Source organism: Schistocerca gregaria, chromosome 5 (assembly GCF_023897955.1).
Source record: "Schistocerca gregaria isolate iqSchGreg1 chromosome 5, iqSchGreg1.2, whole genome shotgun sequence".
NCBI classification, from domain to species: Eukaryota; Metazoa; Arthropoda; class Insecta; order Orthoptera; family Acrididae; genus Schistocerca; species Schistocerca gregaria.
Genome location: NC_064924.1, coordinates 272,961,872 through 272,980,303, shown reverse-complemented (window position 1 = coordinate 272,980,303; position 18,432 = coordinate 272,961,872). Strand labels below are relative to the sequence as shown.

Sequence of the window (18,432 nt, the reverse complement as noted above, 5' to 3'; positions counted from 1 at the left end):
CTATCGGCTCAACTGGCGGCGCATAAGCTCAGCGAGTGCTTTAACTTACGCTACACAACAAGAAATGCGCGGCACAGCACTGAGCAGGCCCAGTTAAAATCCAGATAGTACGGCTGCGTACGCACCTGCGTGAAGGGAGGGTCATTTCAACATGAAAACATGTCTCCGGTTCCACTCCGAAGAAACTTAGGGAGAAAGTAATTACGCCAACCACTAATTACGTATCTAAATGGTTCAACGACAGCACCATGTTTGTAAAACACCTATAGCTAAAAAATCCAGCAAGGTTCTATGAATATCGATCGAAACCTTACTTTCCGAGGAAATGTCCAACAAAATATTCACAGGCGCCATTTTGCCCGAGCCTGCGCACAAGCCACTTGAGCAGACGATACGAAATGTTTGAGTGGTGAAGCAGAAATCTGTCATAGAAGTCAGTAATAATCACTACCGCTATCGCACTACGCGCAATAAGACTTATAGACATACCTTATTGTCTCTGTCTGTGACATAGGCTGAGCTTTTGGTTCCCGCGTTTTTACTTCCTCTCTAAGCGCTCTCGTACGCCTGTATGTGTGAGTAGATCGCGCAATATGCCTGCCATCTATCAGCGAAAGACAAAAATTGTGTCAGACGCTGAAAAGTGTTTGTGATGGTTGTTGTTCATATCAAAACAGTAAGCTCTAAGTTTCGTTGGCTATCAGTATACGTCCAATATTTTTACTTGAAAGCAGTGGATAAGAAAGTTGTGCATAATTACTGTCTGTATAAGGTTACTGAATGAATCAGATATACCGACGAATAAATTTGAAAAGAGCATCTTATGGGATGCTGCTTGTACGTAATTGTAAGGTGCTCAGATTGGTCTAAGCTGCAATCAAATACAGGAAGAGTTTCGCGGTTATAGTTGTTTTACCGTTCTGGATTTGTCGAATAGAAATTTGGAGTTGCGGCTGGAATTACCTTGTAACGTGTGGATGGTTTGACCAGTGAAACTTACAAATAGTTTACTCCATTGGATTAAGTATTGTAGGAGTATCCATGTCAGTTGTTAAGTGAAGCGTCGACGTTACTGATCTTTCCACATAACGTCCGCCGTCTATGTAGGAGGAAGAAAGCGCCAGGTTGTGTTTTATAAGGATAATGTCTAAGTTAAACTATAACGTTCAGCATTACTTCGTACGAGATTTTATTTTTTTGTATAGGCAGCTCACCCAGAACTAGGTTCAAATTGCAGTACAATTATTTTTTCGTCAAAGGAAGTAAAATGTGAAGATTTCTGTTAACAACCACAAAGAGAGGTAGTGTTTTTAGGTATGCAAAATCTGACCAGTAAATTAACTTTAAGTGTAAGCCAAAATGCTGTTCTACCTGCTACTGATATTAAGTTTCACAACAAAGAATGTGATTTTTGAGAACATAACCAACCTCAAAAAGAATTTGTTGTTAGGTAGTCAACACTGCAGCATTGGGACATAAATAAGTATAATACCTGGCTTGCCTTCTGGAAGTTTTATAGGAATGTTGATCTAGTAAGAACTGTCGTTAAATTCAGTGTTTAGCAGTAGATTTGTGTACAAACAAATACACTATGACAGACGTAAGTAAGGGAAAATAGTGCGGTTTTAAAGTAATTGCTGATTGGTCAGATAACTTATTATGCACTATCACGAAATGAGATAGAACAACAACATGTAGCGGGGAATGCAAAAGCCAAAACTTGGCTTATTAGCTTCAATTAAATGTCTATTCTGGTGCTGTTTTAATTAAAGAGAGAGAGAGAGGGGGGGGGGGCTAGGAGAGCGCCTTGCTGGTATTATTCATTGGTGGCAATAGTGTTGATGGTTCTACAATGAAGATGCTAACATTATAGCCTATTAGTAATAGCAGCTTTAGGAGCTCTAGTAACTGATCTGTGCAGAGGATATTAAAAACATTTTATGTCCCCTCTTCAGGCACTGGCCACTGATCACAATGCAATAATATAAAGCCGCTTGAGAGCTATTGGCAAGTGTACTGTAATATTTATTCATGCTCTCAACTTCAGTCCAAAGATGGGTTGGATGGTGCTCTCCGTGCAGCGCGATCTTTTGCAAGCCCCTTCATTTCCGAATAACTTCTACAACTTTCATCCTTCTGAATCTGCTTATTGTATTCATTTTTGGTCTCTCTCTACAATTTTTACCCCCTCCCCGCACTCCCGCCCCCCTCCAGGACTAAATTGATGATCTGATGTGTTTTATCAACCAATCCCTCCTCCTAGTCAGGTCGTGCCACAAATTTCTTTTCTTTCCAGTTCTGTTTTAGTACCTCTGCATTACTTACATGATCGACTCATCTAATCTTCAGCATCCTTCTGTAGCATCACATTTCAGAGACTTCTATTGTCTTCGTGTCTAAACTATTTATTGTCCAAGTTTCACTGTCATACATGGCTGCACACCATACAAATAATTTCAGGAAAGACTTAATGACACTTACATCCGTATTCAATGTTAACAGTCTTCTGTTCTTCAGAAACGCGTTTTTGGCCATTGCCACTTTACATTTTTATCCTTTCTACATCGGCCATCACCAATTACACTCTTAATTTACTACTTTTGAGTTTCTCATTTTCTATTCTAATCAGCAGTACCGAATTTGATTCAACTACTACTCAATTATCCTTGTTTTGCTTTTCATCTGCATCTTCATTCTGCAAACCTCTATGAGATGAGAGGGTTTCTTCCTGTTCCATTCACATATGGAACACGGGAGGAATGATTATTTGGATGCCTCTGTGCATGCAGTAATTATTCTAATCTTACCCTCAAAATCCCTATATGGGCAATATGTAGGGGGCTGCAGTTTATTCTTAGACTAATCATTTAAAGCTGTTTCTTCAAACTTTGTTAATAGACTTTCTCATGATAGCTTATATCTGTCCTCAAAAGTCTGCCAGTTCAGCTCTTTCTGTATCTCTGTGACACCCTCCCATGGATTAAACCAACCTGTGACCATTCATACTCCTTTTCTCTGTATACGTTCAATATCCCCTGTTAGTCCTATCTGGTGTGGGTCCCACACACTTGAGCAATATTCTAGGATGGATCGCACAAGTGGTTAATGCAATCTCCATTCCTGTGTAGACTGATTGCCCTTCCCTAGTATTCTGCATATAAACTGAAGTCTACCTCTTGCTTTACCCACGGCGTAGCCTAAGTGATCTTTCAGTATCAGGTATTTGTATGAGTTGTGGCTGATTCCAACAGTGAATTGCACAGTTTTGAATTTCTGAACATTTAAAGCAAGTTGTCAATCTTTGCACCAATTTGAAATCTTATCAATATATGACTAAATATTTGTGCAGCATCTTTCAGATATTACTTCATTATAGGTAACTGTATCATCTGCAGAAAGCCTTATGTTACTATCAATATTGTCCGCAAGGTCATTAGTAGGCCTATACAACATGAAAAGCAATAGTCCCAACACACTTCCCTGGGGTACAATTGAAGTTACTGCTACGTCTGATGATGACTCTCCATCCAACATAACTGTGTCCTCCCTACTTAAAAGTCCTCAATCCAGTCACATATTTCCCTTGATGTCCCATAAGATTGAACTTTTGACTGTAAACATAGATATGCTAATGAATCAAATGATTTTCTGAAATCAAGAAATACGGCATATACCCAATTGCCTCTATACAAAGCTTACATTATGTCATGTGAGAAAAGTGCAAGTTGGGTTTCACATGATTGATGTTTTCGAAATCCATTCTGGTTGGTATTGAGCAGGTCTTTTTGTTCAAGATATCTCATTACGTTTGAGCTAAGAATATGTTCTAAGATTCTACAACAAAATTGATGTCAGGGATATTGGAAAGTACTTTTGTGGATCACTTCAAATACCCTTCTTGTAGACACATGTGACCTGAGCTCTTTTCCAAAAACTGGGTATGGTTTTTTGTTCAGGGGATGTACACTAGATTGTAGTTAGAAGAGCAGCTAACTCGGCCACAAATTCAATATAGAATCTGATTGACGTTCCATCTGTGTTGTATTGTTGATTGCGTTTACTTAAACTTATGGACTGAATTTTTTCAGGTTCATTTTATTTATATCTCTTATTACTTTTTTGTTGTAATTTCATGTTCTGACATGTTTCATGACCTTGGAGATTTGCTCATCAATTTGGTCCTACAGAACTTGACGTGCAAATACATAAAATAAATCTGGCTCTGGAGCTTTGTTCAGTTTTAATGATTTCAGATGTTTCTTAACACCACAGACACTAATATTTATTTTGTTCATCTTTTCAGTGGTACAAGGATTAAATTGGACTATTCTCCTGCCCCCCCCCCCCCCTTTGCAAAGGAACATTTGAAAACTGAGATAAACATTTCAGCTTTTCCTTTGCTATCCTCAATTTCAGTTCCTGTTTCATTTCGTAGGTACTGGACAACAACTTTGGTGCCACTTACAACCTGTATATATGACGAGAAGTTTTTTGGGGTTCTGTGAAAGGTCATTTGACAATATTCTACTACAGTAGTAACTGAAGGCTTTGCACATTGCTCTCTTGACAGCCAAACGCATTTCATTCATCATCTCTCTGTCAGTAGCCCCATGTTTTGTTTTATGCCAGCAATCTCTCTTTCTTTAGGAGTTTCTTTATGGTGACACTATATAGTGTAGGTTCCCTCCCATTGTGGCCTGGTCTTCTGGGAACGCATCTATCCAGTGCATGCATAGGTACATTGGCATTTCATCTACATGCTCTTGCCCTGTGCTGAAAGTTCCAAGTTCTTCATTGAGATATGACACTACTGATTATTTTATCTAGTTCCCTGAACATAAATATCATTTTGCTTGTTTTAGTTGTCCTTTGTACTTTGGTAATAATTGACGCCAAAACTGCATTTGGTAGCTGATACCAGTCTCAGTGTGGAATCCTCGAAGAGGTCAGGTCTGTTTATTGCCATGAGATTCAATATGTTTTCATCATGAGGGGTTTCCTATCTACCTGTTCTAGGCGGTTTTTGTAGAAGGCATTTAGTACTGTTTCACAGAATGTCTTATCATGGCCACCACTAACAAGACTGTAATTTTTCCATTTAATTGTTGGATGATTCAAGTCTTCACTGATTACTACTGTATGACTGGAGAAGTTTCGTACACGTGAACTGAGGTTTCCTCTAAAGTTTTAGTTTCTGGTTACTTCGGAAGATGAGTGGTGGGTGACAGAAGATTCCAATTATCTTTTTATGCCCACCCCTGATACTGAGCCTCGCCCAAACAATCTCACATATGGCTCCAATTTCTACCTTGGTGGATTTGAGTGTCTTGTCTCCTGCAACAAAAACACTACCTCCATTTCCCATTTGCCTATCCTTTTGGCATACACACAAAATTTCTCCAAAAATCTCACTGCTATCAATTTCAGGTTTCAACAAGCTTTCTGTACCTAGTATTATGTGATCTTCACTGTTCTTTGTGAGCACTTTGAACTCTGGCACTCCGAAATGGCCGTGCTGTTCTAGGCGCTGCAGTCTGGAACCATGAGACCGCTACAGTCGCAGGTTCGAATGCTGCTTCGGGCATGGATGTGTGTGATGTCCTTAGGTTGGTTAGGTTTAACTAGTTGTAAGTTGAGTCCCATGGTGCTCAGAGCCATTTGAACCAACTCTGGCACTTTGTTGCAAATGCTTCAGCAGTTTATCATTAGGATTTTAATACTCTTACCTGTGGCAGGTATTTCTTGTGATCTTCCACTGATATTTCTGGGTTTCCTATAGCTATTGTTATCTGGATTGAATGGAGGGTCACCTAATTTGGGGGGGGGGGGGGACACCTTGTGTGCATCCCACACACATTCAGCTACCTGAGTAGCAGCCTCTGATGCATAGTGCACACCTGACACATGTATGGGGACCAAACAGATCTCAACCTGTGGTGCAGGTCCAGGAAGTCACAGCCTAGCCTGTCACAGAATCTTCGAAGTCTCTGGTTCAGTCCTTCCACTTGATTCAGAACCAAAGGGTCATGATCAGTTCAGGGGGAAATTCTGCAAATTGTTTAGATTTATTGAAACTCCATGTGCATTAAACACGCGATCTAGTGTGTTGCTGGAATGACCCAACTACCTGTATGACCTTGGAGGCCAGGTGGCAGGCACCATTTGTTTCACCTTGCGCCATAATCTGCAGTTAACTGCACTCTACCGTTTTGTGTTCACATCCTCCTGACACCGGACAAAACAGGTTTCTCCAAATTAGGTGAAAACTGGCTCAGTTTCAGTGACAGAGAGTTTCTCAAACTTGTTTGTTAGAGATATCGGTACAACGCTTTGAGTCCTCCCTGGTCCCTGTCCACCCTGCACATTATGGCTTGATCTACCATTGACACACCACTCGCATTCAAGTGGACGATTAATGACAGATTCTGAACTTTCTGCAGAGGAGACAGGATCAACAGGAAAATATAGTACTTGAGGTAACACTGGTAGTGGCTTCAGAGACTCTTGGGAGCTCTTCCAACACACCAATTTGCAGCAGTTGCCAATTATTTGGTACTAATCGGGGTGTTTTCCAGCTGCTTACAACTGTCAACCAATTCAGTCTTTCTTCGAGAATAGCTTTTCATAGAGGGGCTGCGTTTGGTTGGTGCAGTTTATTATAAGGCAGAGAAAAAATAACTTTAAATTGAGCCCCCTGATTATCTTTTAATGTGTGAGCTAAAAAGTTGCTAATTCCCTATAAGAACTGAAACAAATACACAAAATGAGATTTCTATTAAGGCAACACAAAAACCTGTGGTACAAAATATTAGTTTCTTAAAATGTTTTGAAGTTAATTATAGTTGCTTGCGACTTGAATATAGAGCTGTTGTTGTTGTGTTTTTCAGTCCTGCGACTGGTTTGCTGCAGCTCTCCATGCTACTCTATCCTGTGCAAGCTTCATCTCCCAGTACTTACTGCAGCCTACATCCTTCTGAATCTGCTTAGTGTATTCATCTCTTGGTCTCCCTCTACGATTTTTACTCTCCACGCTGCCCTCCAATGCTAAATTTGTGATCCCTTGATGCCTCAGAACATGTCTTACCAACCGGTCCCTTCTTCTTGTCATGTTGTGCCACAAACTCCTCTTCTCCCCAATTCTATTCAATACCTTCTCATTAGTTATGTGATCTACCCATCTAATCTTCAGCATGCTTCTGTAGCACCACATTTCGAAAGCTTCTGTTCTCTTCTTGTCTAAACTATTTATCATCCATGTTTCACTTCTGTACATGGCTACACTCCATACAAATACTTTCAGAAACTACTTCCTGACTCTTAAATCTATACTCGATGTTAACACATTTCTCTTCTTCAGAAACGCTTTCCTTGCCATTGCCAGTCTACATTTTATATCCTCTCTACTTCGACCATCATCAGTTATTTTACTCCCTAAATAGCAAAACTCCTTTACTACTTTAGGTGTCTCATTTCCTAATCTAATGCCCTCAGCATCACCCGATTTAATTTGACTGCATTCCATTATCCTCGTTTTGCTTTTGTTGATGTTCATCTTATATCCTCCTTTCAAGACACTGTTCATTCCGTTCAACTGCTCTTCCAAGTCCTTTGCTGTCTCTGACAGAATTACAATGTCATCGGCGAACCTCAAACTTTTTATTTCTTCTCCATGGATTTTAATACCTACTCCAAATTTTTCTTTTGTTTCCTTTACTGCTTGCTCAATATACAGATTGAATAACGTCGGGGAGAGGCTACAACCCTGTCTCACTCCCTTCCCAACTACTGCTTCCCTTTCTTGCCCCTCGACTCTTATGACTGCCATCTGGTTTCTGTACAAATTGTAAATAGCCTTACGCTCCCTATATTTTACCCCTGCCACCTTTAGAATTTGAAAGAGAGTATTCCAGTCAACATTGTCAAAAGCTTTCTCTAAGTCTACAAATGCTAAAAACGTAGGTTTGCCTTTTCTTAATCTTTCTTCTAAGATAAGTCGTAAGGTTAATATTGCCTCACGTGTTCCAACATCTCTGCGGAATCCAAACTGATCTTCCCCAAGGTCCGCTTCTACCAGTTTTTCCATTCGTCTGTAAAGAATTCGCGTTAGTATTTTGCAGATGTGACTTATTAAACTGATAGTTCGGTAATTTTCACATCTGTCAACACCTGCTTTCTTTGGGATCGGAATTATTATATTCTTCTTGAAGTCTGAGGGTATTTTGCCTGTCTCACACATCTTGCTCATCTGATGGTAGAGTTTTGTCAGGACTGGCTCTCCCAAGGCAGTCAGTAGTTCTAATGAAATGCTGTCTACTCCCGGGGCCTAGTTTCAACTCTGGTCTTTCAGTGTGCTCTGTCAAACTCTTTACGCAGTATCGAATCTCCCATTTTGTCAGTTTTGATCAAAACAGCATCCTCTGCACAGTCACAGAGGTTACTCGCTTGCGACAAGTTGGGGGATGTTTCAGTTACCATCACGCCTCATAAGAATTTAAACATGTTCCAGGGTATTATATGCCACAGGGATCTTCTTTTGCAGTCAGACGATGAACTGCGTGCCAACCTAGAACAACAAGGTGTTGACTTTGTCTGGCGCATCCATCGGGGTCCGAGGGATATTCGGGTAGCCACCGGTGCCTTCATCTTGGCCTTTGAGGGTGGAACCTTACCCGAAAAGGTCAAGGTGATGGTTTACCACTGTGATGTGAAGCCATATATCCCTCCCCCGATGCGATGTTTTGAATGCTGGAAGTTTGGGTATATGTCATCCCGATGTACTTCCGGCATCACATGTCAAAATTGTGGTTGTCCTTTGCATCCCGATACTCTATGTGCCCCGCGTCCCATCTGCGTTAACTGTGGAGAACGCCATTCCCCTTGCTCACCGGACTGTAGGATTTTACAGAAAGAACGAAAGATAATGGAATATAAGACCCTGCACCAACTGACCTACACTGAGGGGCTAAGCGGAAATATGAGAAACTCCAACCTGTGCCAATGACATCCACCTACGCCGCCGCTGTGACAACTGTCTCCCGTTTCATCGCGTACAGTTGGCTCTCTGATCTGTCAGACTCCACCTGCCCCCTTGATGGTTGGTGGCACTTTACTCCCTCTTGCTCTTGCTCCTGCTCCATCTACTTCAGGAACAACATCCCCCCCAACAATCGTGGACATCAGTTTCCATTTCCCAGCTGGAGAAGCGTAAATCTTCTTCAACTCCTCTCGCCAGGAATGGGTCCCTTGGGGCTTTCCTTTCCGAGGTTCTGACCTGTGGAAAAGTGGACACCAGCCAGTGGCTGAAGCAACCATAGGTTGCTGGTCATAGGGCTTCACGGTCCTCGTCTGTCCCGGAGCCTGACCCGGTGTGAAGCCCTCCCAGCCAGAACCACCAAAGGCACAGCGAGAAAAACAGAAAAAGAAGAAGGCACCCAAGAATCCAGACCTTGCGGTGGTCCCAATCCCATTGCTCCCTACGAGCTCAGCGTCTGAGGATGAGGTGGAGATACTGGCGTCCACTGAGGACCTAGATCTCGCTGGACCCTCAGACCCAATGGATGTCACTCGCACGGGTACTCAGTCAGTGGCAGCAGGTGACCCAGCGGCGTAATCTGCCTCCTCAGTCTCTACATGCCTTTCTCGGCCATGGACAATGTCATCCTCCAGTGGAACTGCAGTGGTTTCTTCCACCACCTTGGTGAGCTCCGACAACTACTCAGCCTTCACCCTTTCCTCTGCATTGCTCTTCAGGAAACTTGGTTTCCTGCCCTCCGTGGCTATCGGGGTTGTTATAAGAACTGGGCAGCTTATGAGAGGGTATCTGGTGGCGTCTGCATATATGTCCTTCATGCCCTTTACAGCGAGTGTGTCCCTCTACAAACACCTTTAGAGGCAGTCGCTGTTCAGGTGTGGACGCCTCAGGCTGTTACTGTCTGCAGTCTCTTTCTTACACTGGATGGTGATGTCCTGCAGTATATCTTGGCTGCACTGATAGCCACCTTTTTCTGTTACTGGGCGACTTCAATGCCCATAACCCTTTGTGGGGTGGATCAGTGGCAGCAGGCCGAGACAGTGTTGTTGAGCAAGTGTTGGGCCACCTCGATCTTTCTCATTTAAATAATGGTGCTTTCACACATTTCAGTGTGGCGCACGGCACATACTCTGCCATCGACCTTTCGATCTGCAGCCCTAGCCTATTACCACCTGTCCAATGAAGTGTGCACGATGACTTGTGCAGTAGTGACCACTTTCCGATTTTTCTGTCCCTACCATAGTATCACTCTCCTGGATGCCTGGGCTGTGAATAAGGCTGACTGGGACTTGTTCACCTCCATTGCCACTATTGAGCCTCTTTCCAGTGATGCCATTGATGCAGTGGTTCACTCGGTTACCATCGGCATCGTTACTGCCGCAGAATCTGCCATTCCCTGTTCTTCTGGGTCCCCTCGGTGGCAGACAGTGCCTTGGTGGTTGCCAGAGATCGCTGAGGCAATTAAAGATCGCAGGCGGGCCCTCCAGCGTCAAAAGCGGCATCCCTCGTTGGACCACCGCATCACCTTTAAACGGCTCCGTGCGTGCGCGAGCCCACCGCCTCATTCACCAATGCAAGCAGGAGTGCTGGGAAAGGTATATCTCCACCATTGGCCTCTGTATCTCTCCATCACAGGTTTGTGCCAAGATTAGAAGAATTTATGGCTATCGGACCCCCGTCAAGATACCTGCACTTTTGCTGAAGGGAGCGGTCTGTACTGACTCCACCACATGTGCAAACCACTTAGCAGAGCATTTTGCTCAGGTCCTCTCCTGTGAATTACCCACTATCCTTCCACTTGCTGAAAGAGCAGTTGGAATATCAGAGCCTTGCATTTCACACATGCCACCCTGAATCTTAAAATGCTCCGTTCAGTGAGTGGAAATTTCGAAGTGCCCTAGCCGCTTGCTCTGATACAGCTCTCGGGCCAGATTGCATCCACTGTCGGATACTCAAGCTCCTCTCGGTGGACTGCCAGTGACACCTCCTAGACCTTTCCAACCATATCTGTGTTGAGGGTGAGTTCCCGTCACCATGGCGGGAAAGCATGGTAACCCCGTTTTGAAACCTGGCAAGAACCCACTGGAGGTGGACAGCTACCACCCCATTAGCCTCACCAACATTCTTTGTAAGTTGCTCGAACGCACGGTGAGCCGGCGGTTGAGTTGGCTACTCGAGTCTCAGGGCCTTCTGGCTCCATCTCACGGTGGGTTCAGTAAGGGCCACTCTGCCACTGATAATCTGGTGAGCCTGGAGGCTGGCATCCGTACGGCCTTTGACGACATGACATCACATCCTGTCTACACTTCATGGTTGGGGTCTTCGGGGTCCACTGCTGATTTTCATACAAAATTTTCTGTCGCTTCGTACCTTCCACGTGGAAGTTGCCGCCTCCTGTAGTTCCTCCCGAGTTCAGGAGAATGGGGTACTGCAAGCATCCATCTTAAGTATCTGCCTCTTTTTAATTGCAATCAATGGGCTTGCTGCGGCGATGGGAACGTCTGTCTCAGCTTCCTTGTATGCTGACGAGTTCTGTCTATACTATAGCTCCACAGGCATTGCAGCTGCTGAACGGCAGCTGCCAGCGACACACTGTTCACCCTGAGCCATTTGCTTTATCTTGATGGCGAACCTCTTAGTGTGGTGGAGACGCATCGGTTTTTGGGATTGGTTTTCGATTCCCAGTTGACTTGGCTGCCTCATATTTGGCAGCTTAAACAGACGTGCTGGCAGCATCTTAACGCTCTTCATTTCTTAAGCCACACCAGCTGGGGTGCCGATCGGTCTACCCTTCTATGGTTGTACCAGGTGTTAATTCAGTCCCATCTAGATTATAGAAGCCTGGCTTTTGATTCGGCATCCTCTTCCGCATTGCGGTTGCTGGACCCCATCCTTAACAGTGGGATCTGACTCGCCACTGGAGCTTTCCGGACGAGCCCTGTCAACAACATACTAGTGGAGGCAGGTGTCCCACCATTGCAGTTCTGCCACCAATGATTACTGGCAGCTTATGCTACACACGATGCCCAGGCATTCCGATTATCGTCTGCTGTTCCCTCAGTCTGTCATCCATCTTCCAGAATGGCGGCCCTGGTCAGGTTGTATGATCGCAATTCACGTCAGAGCTTTTCTCTCTGGGCTTGAGGTTTTCCCTCTTCCACCTCTTTTCCGGGCCCCTCTGCGTACACCCCCGTGAATTGTGCCCCGCCCATGCCTTCAGCTCAATTTGGCATAGGGTCCGAAGGATTCACAAAAGTTTCAGCTCTATACAAAGGCCTCACCTTCAGTCCTACACTCAGTCTAACCATGTTGGATTTGTCAAAGACCTACTATCCTTCTCCTGATCTCTGCAGGGGAAACACTTCCTCCAATCATAGCCAACCTAATCCCATTATCGAACCCATCCGCTTCCTCTCCCAGTTCATATTACCATACAACTGTGATCTTCTCCCCTCTGGGTCACCTTCCAGAAATTCCTTACCGCCAACCTGGCCCCACCATTCTTCCCCAGGTCGCTTCCTAAGAACACTAGTCTTTCAGCAGAAGAAAGGACAGCCATACACAACCTGAGAACATATCCTAACTGTAGACAAAGGTTCCACCACTGTTGCTATGAATTGCAAAGACTACCTGGCAGAAGGCAACTGCCAGCTGTCTGACTCCTCCCCTATAAACTCTGTCAGAGTGATCCCACTTCACAAGTCCAACGTAACCTCCAATCCATGTTTAAAGCCTTAAGCCTTTCCCAGGACCTCTCCCCTGAATCCACTTCTCTCCTCACCCTCACTTTCTACTTGACCCCCAAAATCTGCAATGCCAACAATCCTGGAAGCCCTATTGTAGCTGGTTATTGTGCCCCCACTGAAAGAATTTTGACCCTCATTGGCCAACACTTCCAATTAATTGCCCAAAATCTAGAGCCTCTCATGACAAAGATACCAAACACTTCCTTCACGGACTGTCCACTATCTCTACCCTTTTACGTCCAGGATCACTACTTGTCATTATTAATGCCACTTCCCTGTGCACAGACATGTCTCATGCCCTTGGTTTTACTGCTACTGAATACTACCCCTCCCAACATTACTGAGACTCAACCCACTACCTCATTCCTTACTATCTAAAACACAAGTACTTCTCCTTTGAAGGGAAGGCATACAAATATGTACCACAGCCTTGGGCATCTGTATGCCACTCACCTATGGCAACCTGTTCATGGACATTCTAGAGGATACCTTCCTAGCTTCCCAAAACCCCAAACCCTGGGTCTGGCTCACCTTCATCGATGATATTTCATGATCTGGAATCAGGGCCAAAACACTCTATCTTCATTCCTTCGAACCTCAACACCTTCTCTCCCATCTGTTTCATCTGGTCCTCCTCAACCAAGTGTGCCACCTTCATGGACATTGACCTCCTCCAAATCTGATTGCCCCAACCACACCTCTGTCCATGGTAAACCTACCAAATACCAACAGTGCCTGCATTTTGACAGCTGCCATCTGTTCCACACCAAGACATTCTTCCCATACAGTCTGGCCATCCAGGGATTGGGTATTTACAGTGACAAGAACCCCCCTGCCCAGTATGTTGACAGTCTAACAAAAAGCTTCACAGTGTGGCGCTATCCCCCAGACCTAGTTCAAAACCAATTCCCTGTGCCATATCCCTTCACAGCCCCAACCCTAAGGACCAGGTGCAAAGGAGCACCCTCTTTGTCACTCATTATCACCTCAGGTTAGAGCAACTGAACCACATCCTTTGACAGGGCTTTGATTATCTATCATCATGCCCTAGTATGTGGGACATCATACTCAAGATCCTTCCCACCCCTCCTAAAGTGGTGTTCCATCACTCACGCTACCTTCACAACATGTCACTCAGAACCCCAACATGCTACTCACAACCCCAACCCCTTGTCACATGGATCATACTCCTGTGGAAGATCCAGTTGCAAGACATGTGCTATCCATCTACCCAGCCCTTCCTATTCCAGTCCTGTCACAAACTTATTCTACACAATCAGAGACTGGGCCACCTGTGAAAGTGGCCATGTCGTACACCAGCTCTGCTGCAATCCTAGCACAGTTTCTTTTATTGGTGTGACTACCAACCAGCTGTCCACAGGATGAACGGCTACTGCCGAACTGTGGCCAAGAGCAAAGTTGACTACCATGTGGCACAGCATGCAGCTGAACAGAACATGATTGATTTCAATGACTACTTCACAGCCTCAGCCATGTGGACCCTTTCCTCCACTACCAGCTTTTATGAACTGCACACATGGGAGTTATCTGTAAAACACATTCTCCACTCCCAAATTTACCCTGGCCTCAACCTGTGAGAACCTATTCCCCTCCACCCCTTTGTCCTATCACCTTCATCCAATTCACGTTCCATCTACCTCATTGTGTGCCACTTTCTGCCAATGCAACCACTGCTCTCTTCCCAATCTCTGCTGCTCTCCTTTTGCTCTACCCATTCCTCCCTGCGCCTCCTTCCCCTACAGCCTCCCACACTGCACCTGAGTGCCTTGTCTTGCTGCCCTCTAGTTCCTACATTTCCACCAGACAGTGCTCTTCTCCCCGCCCCTCCCCTCCCCCAAGAGCATATTCAAGAATTCATTACAGAAGATTGCTCAATGCCATGCAAAAGGCAGCCTTAACAGAAACATCAGACTTGTCAATGTGGGAGCAAAATGAGGGGATACAAAGCAGTGTCAGAAAGCTACTGTGATATTGCACTGGTCAACATAATGTTGCTCACTGTTGATGCAACATGTGAGAATGATGATCGGTCGTGGCAAGGAACTAAAATATGCTTTCTTGTCTAGTAGCCAGATGGCAACTTGCAGCATATTGCTTGTGTGTGTGTGTGTGTGTGTGTGTGTGTGTGTGTGTGTGTGTGTGTGTGTGTGTGTGTGTGTGTATCGAGCTATGTCCAGACATAGCATCATTACACAGTGTAGCTCTTTAACAGAGGGATAAGCTATCTTTTCTGCATTATATTTATAACAATCATTGCTCAGATATATACATGTTGTAGGCTTAGATATATGTATGTTGTAGGCTTAATTTTTATTTAGAAAGGCTGCACTCGTGCAACAACATTAACTGCCAACAATTTGAATAACTCTTCTTCAGGGGCATTTATGGCCTTTCTTCTCTTCTAAGCAAAGACCTATAACCACAATATAACCAGTGGCATATCTAAATGTAATGATGATTTCTCTGTTTGGCACTACATGCCGTAAATGCTTAATATTGGAAGTTACTCATGATTCATTTTGGAAAATAACACATGCCTCACAATCAGTCTTTTAATAATGTACCTAATTTTGTGAAGATGCAATTCGAAAATAATCTTCATTTGGAGTGTTTGGGATTTGGATCACCAGTGTTAAATACTGTTCACACAATTGCTAGTCACAATTTCTTGTGCCAGCCGCTGTGGCTGAGCGGTTCTATGCGCTTCAGTTCGGAATCGCACTGCTGCAATGGTTGCAGGTTCGAATCCTGCCTTGGGCATGGATGAGTGTGATGTCCTTAGGTTAGTTAGGTTTATGTAGTTCTAAGTCTAGGGGACTGATGACCTCAGATGTTAAGTCCCATAGTGCCTAGAGCCATTTGAACCACAATTTCTTGTTTCTTGTGGCTACAAAAATGAAGACCAGGGAGCAGAGGAATGCTTAAATAGAAGTGAAACTGTTTTCATAAAATGTATCAGCCCATTCTGACATTCACCCTATAATTTTCAGATTCCAAACTTTATGATGGGGGACAATTAGGAAAAAATAAAAAGAAGTGTGTCAATAATAATTGGTAGTGTTCAACTACTTTAATCATTCTTAACACAAATTAACATCTTCATAAGAGAGGCACTGCTCGCGTCATCATCTTGTCAACACTCAACACTTAGGGTTAAAACACAGGACCTAGCAACACATTTACAGCATTCATGAAATAAAGTAAAACATGTTTGATTATGGGCTCTCCTCTGCAGAGCTGCTTCTGGCTTTTTCTCTTTTACCTAAGTATTAGTTGATGTGTAAATTTGTAGCATGTTGGTATTCTGGCTGCTGTGGGTTTATTTAATGTTTGTCATTTTTTATTTGTAGTCCACTGTCACTGTTTGAATTTACGTATTGTCATTTTGTGATATAGAGGTAGTGAGTGGAGCTAAGAATGCTAGAAGATGGAGTGCCAAGTAGAGAAATATAAACATTTCTGACATACACTGATCTACCAGAACATTATGACCATGATGAGCTCTGACACCACGTTCAATTTCATCCAAGATGTGTTTGAACGAATTCAGATCTGGTGAGTTGGGGTGCCAGTACATCAATTGGAACTAGAACATCAAATCATTCCATCACGCGCCTGACCTTGTGACAGGGTGCATTATCTTATTGAAAACTGCTACTACCATTGGGAAAAATGTCTGGACATGGTTTCACTTGGTTTCACCACATGTTGAAGACACTTACCATGGCACTCCTCGGACACCCAAAAAGTCGTGCAGTTTCTGAAATGCTCGTGTCAAGCCTCTGGGCCATCACAATCTGCCTTCGGTCAAGCACAGATAGATCACCCTGGAAGCATGCTTACTGATATTACGTGCACCATGTGTGTGTGTTACTAGCAGTCATTTCTCCCGAGGTGATGCTGCTGTCGCCTGGATGGGTTTATATCGATAGCAGGCCGGTGCTCATATTCTTCTGGCTGATCAGTGTATTCTTCTGTTCGAGCTCAATAGAGGGGTGACAGCAGTGGAGGCAGACAGAAACATTTGCCCTGTGTATGGGGATAATGCTATTGGACAGCTGGCAAATGTGATGAACTGTGCATTTCACCACTGTGCAACATTTGCATGGAATGGGAAGGTTCAAAAATTGGGCGTATGGGTACCGATTGCTCCAGGCCAAAATCACAAAAATCAGTGGGTGGCCATACGAGCATTTCTGCTTGCTCTTCGCTAGTTGGCTCATGAACAATACCAACCATTCTGATCCTGTATTATTACAGGTGATGAGAAATTGTGTGTATGTGCTAACATTAGAAAAAGAAAGGAATGGTTGAGCCCAAGCAAAGTGGCAACTCTCCATACAAAGACCTGTGCACACCCACAAGAGATAGTGTGGTGCATTATGAATTGCTTTCCTAAGGTGTAACAATCACTGCTGGCATTTATTGTCAACAACTAAGACCTCTTGCAGATGCTTTTCAAGAACAAGGAAGATTGTGAAGTGATGCTATTCCATGATAATGCCCACCAGCATTCTAATTGGCCATCAAAAACACTATACAGGCATTGGATTGGGAATTCACTCTGCAGCTACCGTATTCACCTGATCTTGTGCCCTTCGATTTTCACCTTTCCCACTTTCTATCAAACGACTTTCAAGGAACTTTCTTTCCAGATGAAAATGTGCTCCAAATGTTGCTCGAGGAATTCTTTGCCTCGAAACCTCATGAACAGTCGTGGCACTGAAAAGGTATTCCATTGGAGGAAGGCAAGAGCATACCACCTCCAGCAGAACCATGCCTAGTACACCAGAATAGTGTTCAAACTACCCTCTGGTTTGTGAGCAGCTTCAGCTTTGTCTTTTACTGCTGAAAAAATAAAAAATAAAAGTTTTGTACCACATTCATTACTTGTGTAGTTTGGTTGGAAAACTCTCCCTCATTACTCTTTTGAATATAGGAAATCACTACATATTGTTACCTGTGTTATGGAAATACATGCAAATCTGTCTGCTGTGTCTTGAATCATGAATGGGAGTGAGCTAAGGCATGTGTACACTGTAGTCTATCAACAAGCCTTGAAAGGCCATCTCCAGTTTAAAATGTGTGCTCAATGTAATATTATGGAAAATTATCTGCTGAACTGGTGTACACTTCAGTTACTTCATTTGAACATTTGACCACTGTTGTGACACACAAAACACTGCTGTGTAGTGGGGTCCCAAATATAGTGGTAGTGCAATTTTTTTTATCAATTTACTTTGCAGTCACAGATGAATATTGAAAAAGATGAGTTGATTCCTGTTATAATTAATATAAATTTGTTTGGCTCTCAGAACTGTCCTGTTTGGGGGAGTATACATGATTCTGTAATCTTCTTGAATGGAAAAAACAAAAAAAAACTTATCCACTGTTACTGTCTTCTTTCCTATGTTACCTGACATTTCATGAATGTTGTAAGAGGCTCATGCCTTGTGAAAATGTTACCAGAAAATTTATTTGGTCTTCATGATATCTAATCTTTAATGTTTAATACTGAAATATAGATATGATTTAGCTTCAACTACTTGTTAGGTTATTCTACATAATATTTCCTTGCATGAGTGCTTTAACTGATCACAATATCAGTGACTTAAGTGAAACTAACTACAACAT

At 43.5% G+C, this 18,432-nt stretch overlaps 1 protein-coding gene across 4 annotated transcripts in view; it reads left to right on the top strand.

Moving 5' to 3' along the window:
- The first annotated feature begins 338 nt into the window (after positions 1 to 338).
- Positions 339 to 18,432, top strand: part of LOC126271929 (5-demethoxyubiquinone hydroxylase, mitochondrial) — a 63,104-nt gene continuing 45,010 nt past the window's right edge. The window contains exon 1 of one of the 4 annotated variants that reach the window (XM_049974344.1): positions 339 to 433. Coding sequence is in view for 1 of the 4 variants with exons in the window: in XM_049974343.1 (XP_049830300.1) it covers positions 653 to 676 (24 nt within the window). In the remaining 3 variants the exon portion in view is untranslated. The other 3 variants (XM_049974346.1, XM_049974343.1, XM_049974345.1) reach the window with 3 other exon arrangements.